General features: G+C 53.6%; 1 protein-coding gene across 5 annotated transcripts in view; it reads left to right on the top strand.

The window, feature by feature from the left end:
- The window catches only part of ABO (ABO blood group (transferase A, alpha 1-3-N-acetylgalactosaminyltransferase; transferase B, alpha 1-3-galactosyltransferase)), a 36530-nt gene continuing 23201 nt past the window's right edge, over positions 1432-14760 (top strand). For 3 of the 5 annotated variants that reach the window (XM_018056135.1, XM_018056138.1, XM_018056134.1), the window contains exon 1: positions 1432-1750. Coding sequence is in view for 2 of the 5 variants with exons in the window: in XM_018056137.1 (XP_017911626.1) it covers positions 1738-1750 (13 nt within the window). In the remaining 3 variants the exon portion in view is untranslated. The remainder of the gene's footprint in view (positions 1751-14760) is intronic. The other 2 variants (XM_018056137.1, XM_018056136.1) reach the window with 1 other exon arrangement.

Raw genomic sequence — 14760 nt, 5'->3', positions numbered from 1 at the left:
CTGGGATATCTTTGGAAGGAATGATGCTAAAGCTGAAGCTCCAGTACTTTGGCTGCCTCATGAGAAGAGTTGACTCATTGGAAAAGACTCTGATGCTGGGAGGGATTGGGGGCAGGAGGAGAAGGGGACGACAGAGGATGAGATGGCTGGATGGCATCACCAGCTCAATGGACGTGAGTCTGAGTGAACTCCGGGAGTTGGTGATGGACAGGGAGGCCTGGCGTGCTGCGATTCATGGGGTTGCAAAGAGTCGGACACGACTGAGCGACTGAACTGAACTGAACAATGTGTTAGTTTCAGGTATACAGAAAAGATTCATATATATAATCTTTGTGATTCATATATATATATATATAATACACTGAATCTTTAGAATTCGTATATATATGTTAGATTCTTTTCTATTATAGGTTACTACAAGATATTGAGTCAAGTTCCCTGTGATATACAGTAAGTCCTTGTTGGTTATCTCTTTTATATACAATAGTGTGTATATGTGCTAGTCTCAGACTCCTAATTTATCCCTCTCCCATCCTTTCCTCTTTGGTAACCATGAATTTGTTTTCTATGTCTGTGAGTCTATTTCTGCTTTGTAAAGAAGTTCATCTGTATCGTTTTTTAGATGCCGCATATAAGTGAGATCATGTGATATTTGTCCTTCTGTTGCTTCACTCAGTGTGATCATCTCTGGGTCCATCCATGTTGCTGTAAATGGCATGATTTCAGTCTTTTCCTGTGGCTCTCCCAGCCGGGCTCAGCAAAGGCTAGGACCTTCCCTTGGGATGCTGGTGGAAGGACCCTCTCCTCCTTCCCCGGTGGCCGGCACCCAGGGATGGAAGCTAGAGAGGGGAGAGCATCCAGGTTGTAGGTTGAGCCTGTGAGCCACTGTTCAGGAGGCTGCTCCCCATCCAGCCTGGTTCCCTAGTCCCCCTCCCTCGGCTGGGGGTAGGGTGGGACCGAACACGAAGCGTGAGCTGGGGGAGGGGGCAGAGAGAGGGCTGCCATCTCCTCTGCCCCTCTCTGAGCTGGTGAGCTGGGCCGTGTTGGATTTCTGAATGAGGCCCACTGGCCTGAGGTTCCCGCTCCCCAGATGGACCTCCCCAGAAGACACAGGAGACAACTTCACTGAAGCTCCTCTTTACCGCCGAATGCTGGAATTCTCTGGAAACAGAAGCTTCCTCCAGAGAGGATGATGGGGCCCAGTGAGTGTCCAGGGCCTCCGGGCTGTTCAGCGTCAGGTGGGTGAGGCACCAGGTGTTTGAGAAAAGCAGTCCCCAGGGTGACGGCCAAGGGGGGTGTGGGGGTGAGGCAAGCAGGGGTCTACCACCCACACCCCTCACCGGGCTGAGGGCCAGAGCGCAGGGCAGAGCTTGGCCCTGCGAGCAGGGGGAGCAGCCCAGGGGGCTCCTCTGTAATCTGAGGTGTGGGCAGAACGCTGCCCCCAAGCTGCGAGGGGCAGCCAGCTTTGGGCATCCAGCCAACAAGTCTGGTTTCCATCGTGGGACTGACCTGGCTGGCGGCCCTGGGCAGATCTGGGCAAACAGGTGAGCTGCTGAGGCCCCTCCCACCCCAAACAGGCAAGCAGGATTGGCCCTGGGGAAGGGGCTGGACCTCAGACCTCAGCTCTGGCTCTGAGCCTGAGGTCGGAGCTCCCTTCAGCTTCTGCTGCGCTGACCACAGCCTCCCATCCCCGGCCTCTGTCTACAAGCACCCAGCTCGCAGGTCCTCCCAGGAGCCATGGATCCCAGAGGTGAGTGGGGAGGGCCAAGGGCTCCAGGAACAGGGCTGTGGGCACCTCTCAAGGGATCTGACCATCTGGCCAAGCGTGCCCAGCGGGGTCAGAGCCGGCGGTCCTGAACCGGGAGATGGGTGCGGAGAAGGCTTTGCGTGTGTGGTGGATGGTCGCCGGCAGGAACGGTGATGTCTCCCAGGGAAGTAGGGCTTCTCTGCTGGCTCATGTGGGTAGAGAATCCACCTGCCATGCAGGAGACCGGGGCTCAGTCCCGGGGCAGGAAAGATCCCCTGGAGAAGGGAATGGCTACCCACTCCAGTATTCTTGCCTGGGGAATTCCACAGACAGGGGAGGCTGGACGTGCCCAGGGTGGTGGAGGTGGAGGGCAGACCCTCGAGGGCAGCTGTCCTGATTCGACGGCCAGGTCTCCCCCAGGTAGAAGCACCCCCAACAGCCGCATCTCCGGAGCTCTCTCTCTTTCCTCCACTTGTCTGGGCCCCAGAGGAGGGAGCCGGTGGTCAGTGAAGGACTTCTTCTGCTGCGAACACTGCTCGGTCAAAGCCCCTCCCTGGTCAAAGTCTCTGACAGGGCCAGTGTGGGAAGTTGGAACCCAGGACATCTGGGGAGTGGGGGGTTGGTGGGGGCGGGGTCAGAGCAGGAAGCAGGGAGGGAGCGAGGGAGGGAAGGAGGAGCTGGCCAAGGGGCAAGGAAGCTCTGTAGGCACAGCCTGCGTCCTGGATGGCAGAGCCCAGCCCAGCCCTAACCCCATGCAACAAGCGTCAACCAAGGCCACCTGTGAGGCTGGGGGTTGAGAGGCAGAGGGGAACAGACCAGAGTGGGAGAGGAGGAGGAAGGGGCGCGCGTCGCTAGGGTACTCTGTGCCCCCGGGGTGGGGGGTGGAGGCTCAGCCTGGCCCCCTCCCGCCCCACCCTGTGGCTTCCTGGCAATCATCCTCTCTCTCGTGGGAACCGCCTGCTCTCATCCCCACCCTCCCAAGCCCTGGGTGGGCCAGCCCAGCTCCTGTGACTGCCCATGCAAAACCCAGGCTCTGCGGGCAAGTGGACTGCCAGGCACCTGGACGCCTCAGGAGCCGCACACAGGGCCATTCATGTGCCCCCTACATAGAGCCCAGCTCAGTGAGCACCCGCAGTGCAAGCTCCAGCTGGGGGGGGCTGGGGGAAGGGGGGCACCCTGCAGCCGGCCGGGGGGGGGGGAAGGGGGGCACCCTGCAGCCAGGGGAGGGGGGAGGGGGGCACCCTGCAGCCAGGGGGTGAAGAGGGGCACCCTGCAGCCGGGGGGGAAAGGGAGACACCCTGCAGCCAGGGGCCGCTCCTGGGAGCACCCTGCAGCCGGAGGGGGGAAGGGGGCACCCTGCAGCCGGGGGGTAGGGTAGGGGGGCACCCTGCAGCCAGGGGGGGAAGGGGGCACCCTGTAGCTGGGGGGTGGGTAGGGGGGCACCCTGCAGCCAGGGGCGGGAGGGGGCACCCTGCAGCCAGGGCCGCTCCTGGGGGCGGGCCGGGACACTGGGACCTGACTTGTGTGCGTGTGCCCCGGGCCGGCCCAGGCACTGTTCATTCACCGCATCAGGGGCCTGTTGCACTGAGCCTGCCAGAGCAGTAGCCCGAGGCATGAACTGGAAAACCGGCTCTGTGGGTCCCCTTCTCCTGGGTTCTAACCAGGGCTGCAGTCAAACCCCAGCCCCTGGAGTCTCCCCTTGCTTGACTGGCGGAGAGAGGTAGGGAGGGACCCGGGACTCCCGCCATCCTTCAGGGGATCAGTGGGAGCAGGACCCAGTCCTCTGCCTGCTCACAGGAGCCCCTGGGTGCCTGGGGGGGCACACATCTCTCGGAAGACCGGGCGCGCGGCCACCTCTTTTTTCTGACAGTTGACGCAGAAGTTGTTTTTCACTGATGGAAGGAGGCAGACTGAGTTGGCGCAGGCTGGGTCTCAGGGCAGGGCTCCTGGAGGAAATCCTTTTCCCAGACAGACTGGGTGTTCCCGGCTCAAGTGGTTCAAGTTTGTACTGGTTCCCTTAAGCCATGTGTCCTCAGAGTCTGCTCTTCATGACCAAAGCAGAGAGGCCCCTAGGAGGGTGGTGCGTGGGAGCCGTGGGGACCAGGGCTCTTGGCCTTTCCCAGTCAACAGAAACTGACCAGAGGCCGGACAGTAGAGATTGACCAGAGGCCAGAGAAGTTCAGGCAAGGTTTTACTGGGGGCTCTGCAGCAACAGAGGGCAGTGAGAAGTGACAGATTCCCTTGCTTGCTCGCTTACTGAGGGGGGGTGGGGGTGGGCAAGCTTGTTCCTTCTGTGGGCTGAGGGTACGGGTGTGTCCAGGCGTGGGACTGCAGGGATGGCCTGCCCACCCCTCAGGTGCTGTTGTGAGCAGGGCGCATGCGGGCTACCTGGCTTTTGCTCCCCATCCCCTGTGTTGGTTCCTGACTTTTCCGAGGTGATAACTAAGGGTTGGTTTGGGTTTTTTTTGTATCTTTTGTCCAGAATTTACCCCAGCTGTGCACGCATGAAGTCATTTTCAGTGCCGTAGAGTTTCTCTGTGTCTTGTTGCTAGAGGAGAGGCGTGTCTAGGTGCAAGTATTGCAGAAAAGGGCTCCGGGTCCCAGCCTGTCTCACTTCCCACCCAGAGACTCTACACCCTTATTCGTAAGGGGTAGGGGACCGAAGGTCTCTCCTTCTGAAACTTCTTCCTGCTGGTCTTCCCAGAGACCGTAGGTTTCTCTGGAGGTATAGAAGTCCCTTGCTGACTTTTCCAAGGACCTGCAGGGACCTGAACCGCCCTCCACAGGAATGGGTTGAACTCTTTGAGCCATCATGAGCCTTACTTCAAACTTTGGAGCCCAGTAGACACAAACGTAATCAAAAGGTTAAAGAAACAAGGGCGAGAAAGAAGAAGAACGATAGTCACTGAAGGGCCTGGACAGGGAGGGTCAGGTGAGCTTTGAGAGGCTCCCTTAGCTGTTGACCAGTCAGTGGATGACGCCATCCCTGCCATGAGGTCATTCTGCTTGGGTGTATGTTTCTGTCTATATCAGGATTAAAGTTTAACGTGTTTCTCTACTTTTAGAATGGGAGATCTGGCCCTGTTGGTTCCAGGTGTCCATCTTGGGCCGAAAAGTCACAGGTTTGCGACACTTGGGAAGACAGTGGAGCGCTAGAAGAGATATGGCATGAATCAACGTCGACTGAAAAGAAAAGGGCTGTGAAAGTGAAAACCCCCCGGCAGACAGCTCCTTATGGCTTGTAGGATCCAAGAGAACAGACTAGCATGCCGCTCTCCAGTCTCCCCAGCTGTACTGAGCAACAGGCGTTGGTGACTGAGTGTCTGCTGAGGCCGAGGCTTTCCCAGTGTCGGTTCTAGCTGGCATGGGCCTCGGGGCTGTTTTCTTTGCCTCCCAATCTGCCCTGCTGTTCCCTTGGATAAACTGAGAGTTTTCGCTTTGCTGCCCATGGCTCAGGCCTAAGATAGGCTGTTTTCTATCTGGAGGTAGCTGTCTGCTTCCGGGGTTTATAACATATCTCAGATATTTGACTTGTTGTTTTGAGAGCTGTGCCTTCATTTGGAAGAACTTGTGAACCCAGGTCTCAAGGAAATTAAGGGCTTCGGTGCTCTTCTGATCTGAGGCCTCCGTGGTGGGATTCCATATTAACATGCTGTCTGCATACTGTAGAATAGCCTCTTCTTTGGGGTGTGTTTCCCTCCGTTCTTTCCCTAGGGCCTGGGCAAACAAGTGTGGGCCGCCTTGAAACCCCTGAGGCCGCGCTGCCCAGGCATATTGCTGCACTGGGCCCCACCGGGGGTCAGTTCACTCAAAGGCAAACAGACACTGAGAGGAGGGATGAAATGGGATTCCAAAGAGAGCGCTCTTGAGGGCAAGCGCAGTAAGCTGCTTGGCTTCTCCAGGAATCTGGACCAATAGAAGGGCTGGCCACGCAGGGACTGAGAGGGACCGCCCCCTGTGTACAGTTCTGTGTACAGGTCTTGGACTATTCAATATTCCCCCACTGACTTAGCAACTGGCAGAATTAGGATATTGCATGGGGCTTCCCTGGTGGCTCAGACAGTGAAGAATCTGCCTGCAATGCAGGAGACCCCAGTTCGATCCCTGGGTTGGGAAGATCCACCAGAGAAGAGAGTGGCTACTCACTCCAGCATTCTTGCCTGGAGAATTCCACGGACAGAGGAGCCTGGCGGGCTACCGTCCATGGGGTCGCAGAGTCAGACCCGGCTGAGAGACCAACACTTGCTCACTATGGAGACTGATGGGGTACTAAGAGGCCACGGTTTCAGAATTTATCTGGGAGCTGTCACAAACTTTTTTTGCTCCCAACTTTATGTCTTGTTAGGATAAGCGGCTTCTGGCTTAAGGTTAGTTTTTACAGATTGGATATTTATAGACTTCCCAAGGATTCTTTTGCCCCAAACTTCAGGGAATAGGACCTTGCTCTTGTGAGTGATCTTTCTTATTCAGAGTCAAGAACAGGGGTTGCCTGGGGTCTCCTAATTGTCATATGGCTGAGAGGGAGCCATATTATGGTCTCTCCCCAGTAGTGGGGAGAACTTCCCTGGTGGCTCAGACAGTAAAGTGTCTGCCTACAATGTGGGAGACCCAGGTTCGACCCCTGGGTCGGGAAGATCCTCTGGAAAAGGAAATGGCAACCCACTCCAGTACTCTAGCCTGGAAAATCCTGTGGACGGAGGAGCCTGGTGGGCTACAGTCCATGGGGTCGCAGAGAGTCGGACACGACTGAGCGACTTCACTTTCCAGTAGTGGGGTAGGAAGCTCAAGCGCAGCCGCAGAAGCGTGTGAGAGGCCCAGGGGAGTAACTGCTTCAAGATTTTCCGTCAACAGCTGTTGCTGTGTAGGTTTTAGAGGAAAGAGGTCCAGAGGGAGAAATCAGGACAGGGTAAGTGGCTCCCGTATTGCTTTAAAAAGTCAGTCTTCTTACCTGCCACGTCAAGGACCACCCACGGCTTCTTGATGGAGACAGCTTGTTGAGAGGAGTCACCAGAATCCCCAAGCAGCCTTAGTCGTCCAGCACAGCTGACTCGGGAGTGGGAGCCCCCTTCCCCTTTGGGACTGGGGATAGTCCCACCTCCAATGACCATATACAGACTTGGCACGGACCAGAGGGTTCTTTTTGGCACTTTTGGCCCGGTGGCCAGTTGACTTGTATTTGAAGCACTCAACCCTGCCGGCTTTACCTCCAGGAGGACAGTTAAACTTCCGTGGCCCCTTGGGTTGTCCTGAGGTCGCACGGCTAACAGCATGGCCATCAGTTTAGCCTGGGCCCTGGCCAGCCTGTTTGCACGCCAGGTTCTCTCTTCCTCCTCGGTTTGATCTGGATTAGTAAATAGCCCAGAGGTCTCCTCTAGGGGCTGGGGCATCGGGGTTTGTGGGCCGAATTGTAACTTTTGGAGTTTCTGCCTGCTATCAGGGGCAGGATGGCTGATAAAATGTTGTCCCAGCCGGGACTGCCCTCAGGAATGGATGGATCCAGGTCAGCAGATTTTTTTTGAAAACCACAAGCCGTCCCTGACATAGGGCTGGGTTTTCTTTCCCTTCTTGGGTTGCTCCTTTAGCCTTTTCATAGTTAAATGACTTTTTGATGTACTTTCTCATCCCTTCTAATACCCACGGTAGCAAGTGCTCCCCGGCTTCTGTTCCCTCCTGGGTATTACAGTAGCCTCGGGATTCCCGATTTGAGACTGCGTCTCCACCCATATCAAAACGTTCGGGTTGGTGCCTGGTCAGTGTGCCCCTGGGCTGCCGCCCAGACTCTCTGTTTTTCCTCAAGGGTACAGCAAGTAGATAAGACTGTTTGGACACCCTTCCAAGTTAAAGGCCAGAGTTAGGGCCTGAAACCTTTCAACAAACTTCCTAGGTCTTCAGAAAACTGGCTCAGTCGCTGTTTGCCTTGGGTTAAGTTGGTTAAAGAGAAGGGTACACGTCCTCTGCTTGGACTGTCCTTTTGCCATTTGCCACATTCCTAAGTTAGTTCAGTTCAGTCGCTCAGTTGTGTCCCACTCTTTGCGACCCCATGGAGTGCGGCACGCCAGGCCTCCCTGTCCTTCACCAACTGCCTGAACAGGACATTCCCGACTCTGGCTTATAGGAAGTCCCATTATGAATCACCCCGAGGGACTAGTCTCTCCCTCCTGGGGTAACGGAGAGTATAAAGGAACATAGGTGGAGTGAGGGCTTGGTCAGAGGGATCTGCGGAAGCCGGTGCCTCTGGGGAAGCCGGTGGCTCTGGAGAAGCAGGGGAAAGATTGGGGAGGGTTAGAAGGAGGTCACCTAACGTGTTGGGAGTGCTTTACGACTCCCCCGGCTTTTCGCTACAGGAGACACATCCAGTGGGGTTTTGGTAAAGGACCGTGAAGTCTTGGACATACAGAACCTCAGTTCATCTTCCCATCTTGCAACAGTAAAGATCCAATTCCAAGATAGTATTGTAATTTAGAGACCTATTTTCAGGTCATTTTTCTCCATAGCCCCAGCGTATCTAAATGCCAGGTAATTCCTGTAGACTTCAAGTTTTTTTCCCTTTTCTGCCCATCTATTTTTAAAATGTCCAATTTTTTAAGGATACATTCCAGAGATGTTTCTTCTGTCTTAGAAGAGGATCCTTCCATGTTGATTAACCTGCAACTAAGAACGCTTCTGGCACCCCACTCCAGTACTCTTACCTGGAGAATCCCATGGACGGAGGAGCCTGGTAGGCTGCAGTCCATGGGGTCGCTAAGAGTCGGGCACGACTGAGTGACTTCATTTTCACTTAAGAACGCTTCTAGAAATGAAATCCATCCTGGAGACATTTACCAGAAGGCTATTATCAGAAGAGGGTCAGGGTGTCCTCTGAATTTCCTTCTTACCTAATGAGATTTGGGGCATTGCCCACTCTCCCTTGGATTCCCTGGTGGCTCAGACAGTAGAGTCTGCCCTCAGTGCGGGAGGCCCGGGTTCAATCCCTGGGTCAGGAAGATCCCCTGGAGAAGGAAACGGCAACCCACTCCAGTATTCTTGCCTGGAGAAGCCCAGGGACAGAGGAGCCTGGCGGGCTACAGTCCATGGGGTCCCAAAGGATCGGACACAACAGAGTGACTAACACTTTTACTTTCTTTCCCTCCTTGTTTAGGCATTTAGTCTGAACAGGGACTCCACTGGTCTCCAGCAAGCCAGGCAGGTGGGTACCCTGGCCTGGATCTGAGCCCTGACATTGCCGTGAGTTCTACATGACTTTGGGCAAAGCTATTCCTTCTATGCAAAGTTCCTCCCGGGCTGGAGCTCCTGTAATGAATTCTTGTGGGACAATGACGCCCACACCCTCCTCTGCAAAGCCCTCTATTTCCTCCCCTCCCCTGAGCACTAAGAAAGGAGGAGCTTTGTTTCCAAGGAGGAAGTTCAGGGTGGCCTAGGGGACACCTGAGGCCCTGTGAATTGTCGTTCACTCACCAAGTCATGTCTGACTTTTTGATCCCATGGACGGCAGCCTGCCCGGCCTCCCTGTCCCTCACCACCTGCTGGAGCTTGCTCAAACTTACGTCCGTCGAGTCAGTGATGCCATCCAGCCATGTCATCCCCTGTTGTCCCCTTCTTCTCCTGCCCTCAATCTTGCCTAGCATCAAGGCTTTTTCCCGTGAGTCGGCTCCAAAGTATTGGAAGCATCAGTCCTTCCAATGAATATTCAGGATTGCTTTCCTTTAGGATTGACTGGTTTGATCTTGCTTTGAATATTTGAAATTAAAAATCTCTGGCTTTAAATCACTTCCTTGGTTAGTGGTTGATAAAGTGTTCTCTGTTCATTTCACTTGACCTGTCAGCAGCAGCCCGGGGACACCTTTGGGTGTGGTTTGGTGGTGTCAGGGCACACAGATTTCGAGAACCTGTCAGGGAAGTGCAGCCTTCGAGACCTCTTCCCTACTCCATCCCCACACCCTCTCCCTCCCTGGATGTGCGACTCAGGACAAACACCATGGCGCCTTGCCTGTCATCATGCCCAAGTGCCTTATCCAGTCCAGTCCCGAGGCCTGGCGGCCCAGCTCCCAGTCTCCCTGGATCCTCCAACGCCAGGAGTTTTCCATGGCCTCTGCATCATCCGGTCTCTCCCTCCTCTCTCTGGTCCAGCTCACCTCGCTGCTCCCACCCTTCCGCGGCTCACTTCCCGGTCCTGAGCTGCTGGCCCTACGCCTTTGTGGGAGCACAGGAGAGCTTCTTGCACTTTGCCCCAAAACGGTCTTTTGAGGCTCACCTGTGCAGCCCGCTCTGTTTCAGAGGTGTGTGAGGCGTCGGGGGCTCAGGAAGTCAGCTGGGATGTGCCAGGAACCCAGACCAGCTTCCAGCTCTGAGCCACGGGGCAGCTGGGCTGTACAAGGTGTGGGCTGAGAAGATTCCATCCAGATCTGTGTGCCAAACACCATTGAGAGAAGGGACGAAAAGAGTCAGAACACATGTCCCAGTGCCCCCAGCCATCCTGCTCGGGGCCGGGGAGATGCCAACGTGGGAACCTCGAGGTCGGGATGTGGCTTTGCTGGACAGGACCCACCTTCAGCCCACCCTCCCATCAGCTCACCCGGGCCACTGAGCCCCATCAGCAGCAGGAAATGAGCCTCCAAGCCCACCCCATTTGTCAGCCTACTTTTTTTTTTTTGAAGAATTATTGTGGTAAAATATACATAACAAGAAACTTACCACCTAAACCACATTTAAGTGTACATTCCAGCGACATTAAGTACACTCTGCAGCCATCACCACCATCGTCTCCAGAATGTTTCATCTTCCCAAGTGGAAACTCTGTGCTCCATCCCAGCCTGGCCCCTGACCCCCACCACCTACTTTCTGCCTCTAAGGGTGTGACTCCTCTAGGGACCTCAGAGAAGTGCAGAACTACAGGATTTGCCCTTGGTGACTGGCTTACTCCACTTGGCGTGATGTCCCTGAAGTCCATCCATGTTGTTTCTCATGAAAGGGAAAGTGTTAGTCACTCAGTCATGTCCGACTCTTTGTCATCCCATGGACTGTAGCCCATCAGGCTCCTCTGTCCATGGGATTTTCCAAGCAAGAATACTGGAGTGGGTTGCCATTTCCTTCTCCAGGGCATCTTCCCAACCCAGGGATTGAACCTGGGTCCCCTGCACTGCGGGCAGATTCTTTACCGTCTAAGCCACCAGGGAAGACCCTGTTGCATCTCACGACAAGCCTTTATAAGGCTGGCTCGCGTTCCACAGTATTGATGCCCCACGATTTCTTTATCCATCATCCATCAGTGGATGTTGGGGTGCGTCTTCTTTTCGGCTCTTGTGAATAATTCTGCTGTGAACACCGGTGTCCAAATATCTGTTTGAGTCTCTGCTTTTACCTCTTTGGGGGTATATGCCCCTGAGCAGAATTGCTGGATGGTAAAGAATTATGTTTGATCTTTTGAAGAACTGCCATACCTTTTCCCACATGACCAGGGATACATCTTGAAGTTGGAGCTGACACGGTCGATGGTGAACTGAATTCAGGAAATGAAGTGTTAAAGACGCCTCGGGGTTTTTTGTTTTGTTTTGTTTTGTTTTACGGCCGCCAACCAGGGCTCGTGCTTGGGACCAGCAATGAAAGCCCCGAGTCTTAACCACTGGATTGTTGGGGAATTCCCAGGCTCAGATTTTTTTTTAACGCTTATTTATTTTGGGCTGCGTTGACTCTTCGTTGTGACGCACAGGGTCTTCCTCGTGACATGTGGGACGTTCCGTTGGGGTGCACAGGCTTCTCTCTAGTTGTGCCTCGTGGGTTTAATTGCCCTGTAGCATGTGGGGTCTTGCGCTTCCCTGGGGCTCAGTGGTAAAGAATCTTCCTGCCAATGCAGGAGATGGGGGTCCAGTCCCTCAATCAGGAAGACCCCTTGGAGAAGGAAATGGCAATCCACTCCAGGAGTCTTGCCTGGGAAACCCCATGGACAGAGGAGCCTGGCGGGCTACAGTCCATGCGGTTGCAAAAGAGACAGATACTACTTAGCGACTAAACAGCAGTGATGACCTCTGGGACCTTAGTTCTCCAGCCATGGATTGAACCCCCATCCCCTGCGTTGGAAGGTGGATTCTTAAGCCCTAGACCACCAGGGGAGTCTCAGCCTCAGACCTTTAGGTGCATGGTGATGCCCATTCCTCAGACAGGAAGAGTGCCCCTTGGAGGTGTGCTGATGGGGGCCTGTACCTCCTGTTTGGCCATGAAAAGGTTGATGTGCCCTCAGTGGGGATGGCCATTCCAGTTTCCTGGTCTGCAGGGCCACAGAGCGGTGAAGACTGCAGATGTGACTAGAGGGTCGGCAGCACAGATACGGTATTTAATGCTCTAGCACAGCTAGGAGCCCCTGGGTGGGGAGTGCAGGAGCAGGAGGGAGCTCAGGACCATGCCTGGAGCCTCCAGTTCTCATGCTACATGACGAGGAAGAGCAAAGGGAAAGAGCCCGAGGAGTTCAACTGCAGCTGATGTGTTAACTCAGACAAGGACGAAGACATCGGATTAGGGAGCTGAGACTCTTGGAGGCTTTGCGTAGGGAAGCTTCAGTGAGGCACAGGGTGAAAGGCTGGCTAGTGAGGGTTAAGAAGGTTCTGGAGAAGGATTGGAGGGCTCAGGTATAGAGGACTTTCTCTTCCAAGATTTTCTCTAATGGGATACTCAGATGAAAAGGGAGGGGCGCCAGAGGCAGACAAGTCGGAAGAAGATTGTGAGTGATGTACAGACGTCACATTCTGCCGCACCCCTGCTCTGCTCACGGCCATTGTTGCTGCTCACCTGGTCCTGCACACAGCTTATTACCAGGGCACAGCCAACACGCCATTGCTCACCCGGTGGGTGAGAAAGGGAGTCCCAAACAATCTTTATCTGCCCGCCCTTCCTATCATGAGGCTGAATGCCTTTCAACATGCATTGTCATCTCACACACTTTGCCCTTAAGAAAAATTCAACAATTGCTCATATTTATTAAGTCATAGGAGGTCTGGAAGAAGCACAAGCGGGAATCAAGATTGCCGGGAGAAATATCAATAAGCTCAGATATGCAGATGACGCCACCCTTATGGCAGAAAGTGAAGAGGAGCTAAAAAGCCTCTTGATGAAAGTGAAAGTGGAGAGTGAAAAAGTTGGCTTAAAACTCAACATTCAGAAAATGAAGATCATGGCATCCGGTCCCATCACTCCATGGGAAATAGATGGGGAAACAGTGGAAACAGTGTCAGACTTTATTTTTGAGGGGCTCCAAAATCACTGCAGATGGTGACTGCAGCCATGAAATTAAAAGATGCTTACTCCTTGGAAGGAAAGTTATGACCAACCTAGACAGCATATTCAAAAGCAGAGACATTACTTTGCTGACTAAGGTCCATCTAGTCAAGGCTATGGTTTTTCCTGTGGTCATGTATGGATATGAGAGTTGGACTGTAAAGAAGGCTGAGCACTGAAGAATTGATGCTTTTGAACTGTGGTGTTGGAGAAGACTCTTGAGAGTCCCTTGGACTGCAAGGAGATCCAACCAGTCCATTCTGAAGATCAGCCCTGGGATTTCTTTGGAAGGAATGATGCTAAAGCTGAAGCTCCAATACTTTGGCCACCTCATGCGAAGAGTTGACTCATTGGAAAAGACTCTGATGCTGGTAGGGATTGGGGGCAGGAGGAGAAGGGGACGACGGAGGATAAGATGGCTGGATGGCATCACTGACTCGATGGGCGTGAGTCTGAATGAACTCCGGGAGTTGGTGATGGACAAGGAGGCCTGGGGTGCTGCGATTCATGGGGTCGCAAAGAGTCGGACACGACTGAGTGACTGAACTGAACTGAGGAGGTATTATTAAGGGAGTTAGGGTTTCCTGTGACACGAGCTGTAAACGTTTTTCCCGTTTCGGTTTCTTTTGCCTTTGTTCGTGGCTCTCTCTAACCATGCATAGCGCTTCGTTGGGTCGTATTTATTTGCCTCCATTTAGGGATATTAAGAAAATCTTTTGTCAAACTTAGGCTTTTCTCCTCTCCAGGATTTAAAAAGCGACATGTTATTCTGGTTTATTTACATGTTTATTTGATGTCTTTATTGTACATTTGGAGAAGGAGATGGCAACCCACTCCAGTATTCTTGCCTGGAGAATCTCATGGACAGAGAAGCTTGGCAGGCTGCAGTCCATGGGGTCACAGAGTCAGACACGGCTGAGCAACCAACACATGGTACATTACCCGGTTCAGAAATAAAAATGATTCTTCGGGAGATAAGCTGCATGTCACGTCCGCCTGGTCACCGCCGGGACTGCTCCCCTGATCTGTGTGCACAACTTTCTCACTTACTTCTTGGGCTGCCTTTTCAGTTCAGTCAGTTCAGTTCAGTCGCTTAGTCGTGTCCGACTCTTTGCGACCCCATGAACTGCAGCACGCCAGGCCTCCCTGTCCATGCCCAACTCCCGGAGTTCACCCAAACCCATGTCCATTGAGTCGGTGATGCCATCCAGCCATCTCATCCTCTGTCGTCCCCTTCTCCTCCTGCCCTCAATCTTTCCCAGCATCAGGGTCTTTTCCAGTGAGTCAGCTCTTCCCATCAGGTGGCCAAAGTACTGGAGTTTCAGCTTCAACATCCAATGTTCATCCTTCCAATGAACACCCAGGACTGATCTCCTTTAGGGTGGACTGGTTGGATCTCCTTGCTGCTGCCTTTCAGGTTTTTTAAAGTGTAAATGTAAGTTAATATGATTACACGTCCTTTCCACCCTCTTTTCTTGCACAGTGGGTAGAATATTGTACTCTTCTGTACTTTGCTGGAAGCATGACTTATAAATTCCAACAGCATTTGTGTTTTTTTTTTTTTTTTTAACGGTTATATAGTATGCCTTGTTGGACACACCAAATCCAATTTAATCAGCACGCCCCCAGCCAGCCCCACCACAGAGGAACCCTTGGGTCGCTACCGGCCTTCTGCTCTCACGTACAAAGCCTACCAGTCCCTGTACCCGTATGTGGCTTCCTCTGCCCTGTAGCTGCTCCGAAGTGAA

This window comes from Capra hircus, chromosome 11 (assembly GCF_001704415.2).
Source record: "Capra hircus breed San Clemente chromosome 11, ASM170441v1, whole genome shotgun sequence".
In the NCBI taxonomy this organism is placed as follows: Eukaryota; Metazoa; Chordata; class Mammalia; order Artiodactyla; family Bovidae; genus Capra; species Capra hircus.
Note: the sequence above shows the minus strand (reverse complement) of the source record. Positions and strands in the feature narration are given on the sequence as shown.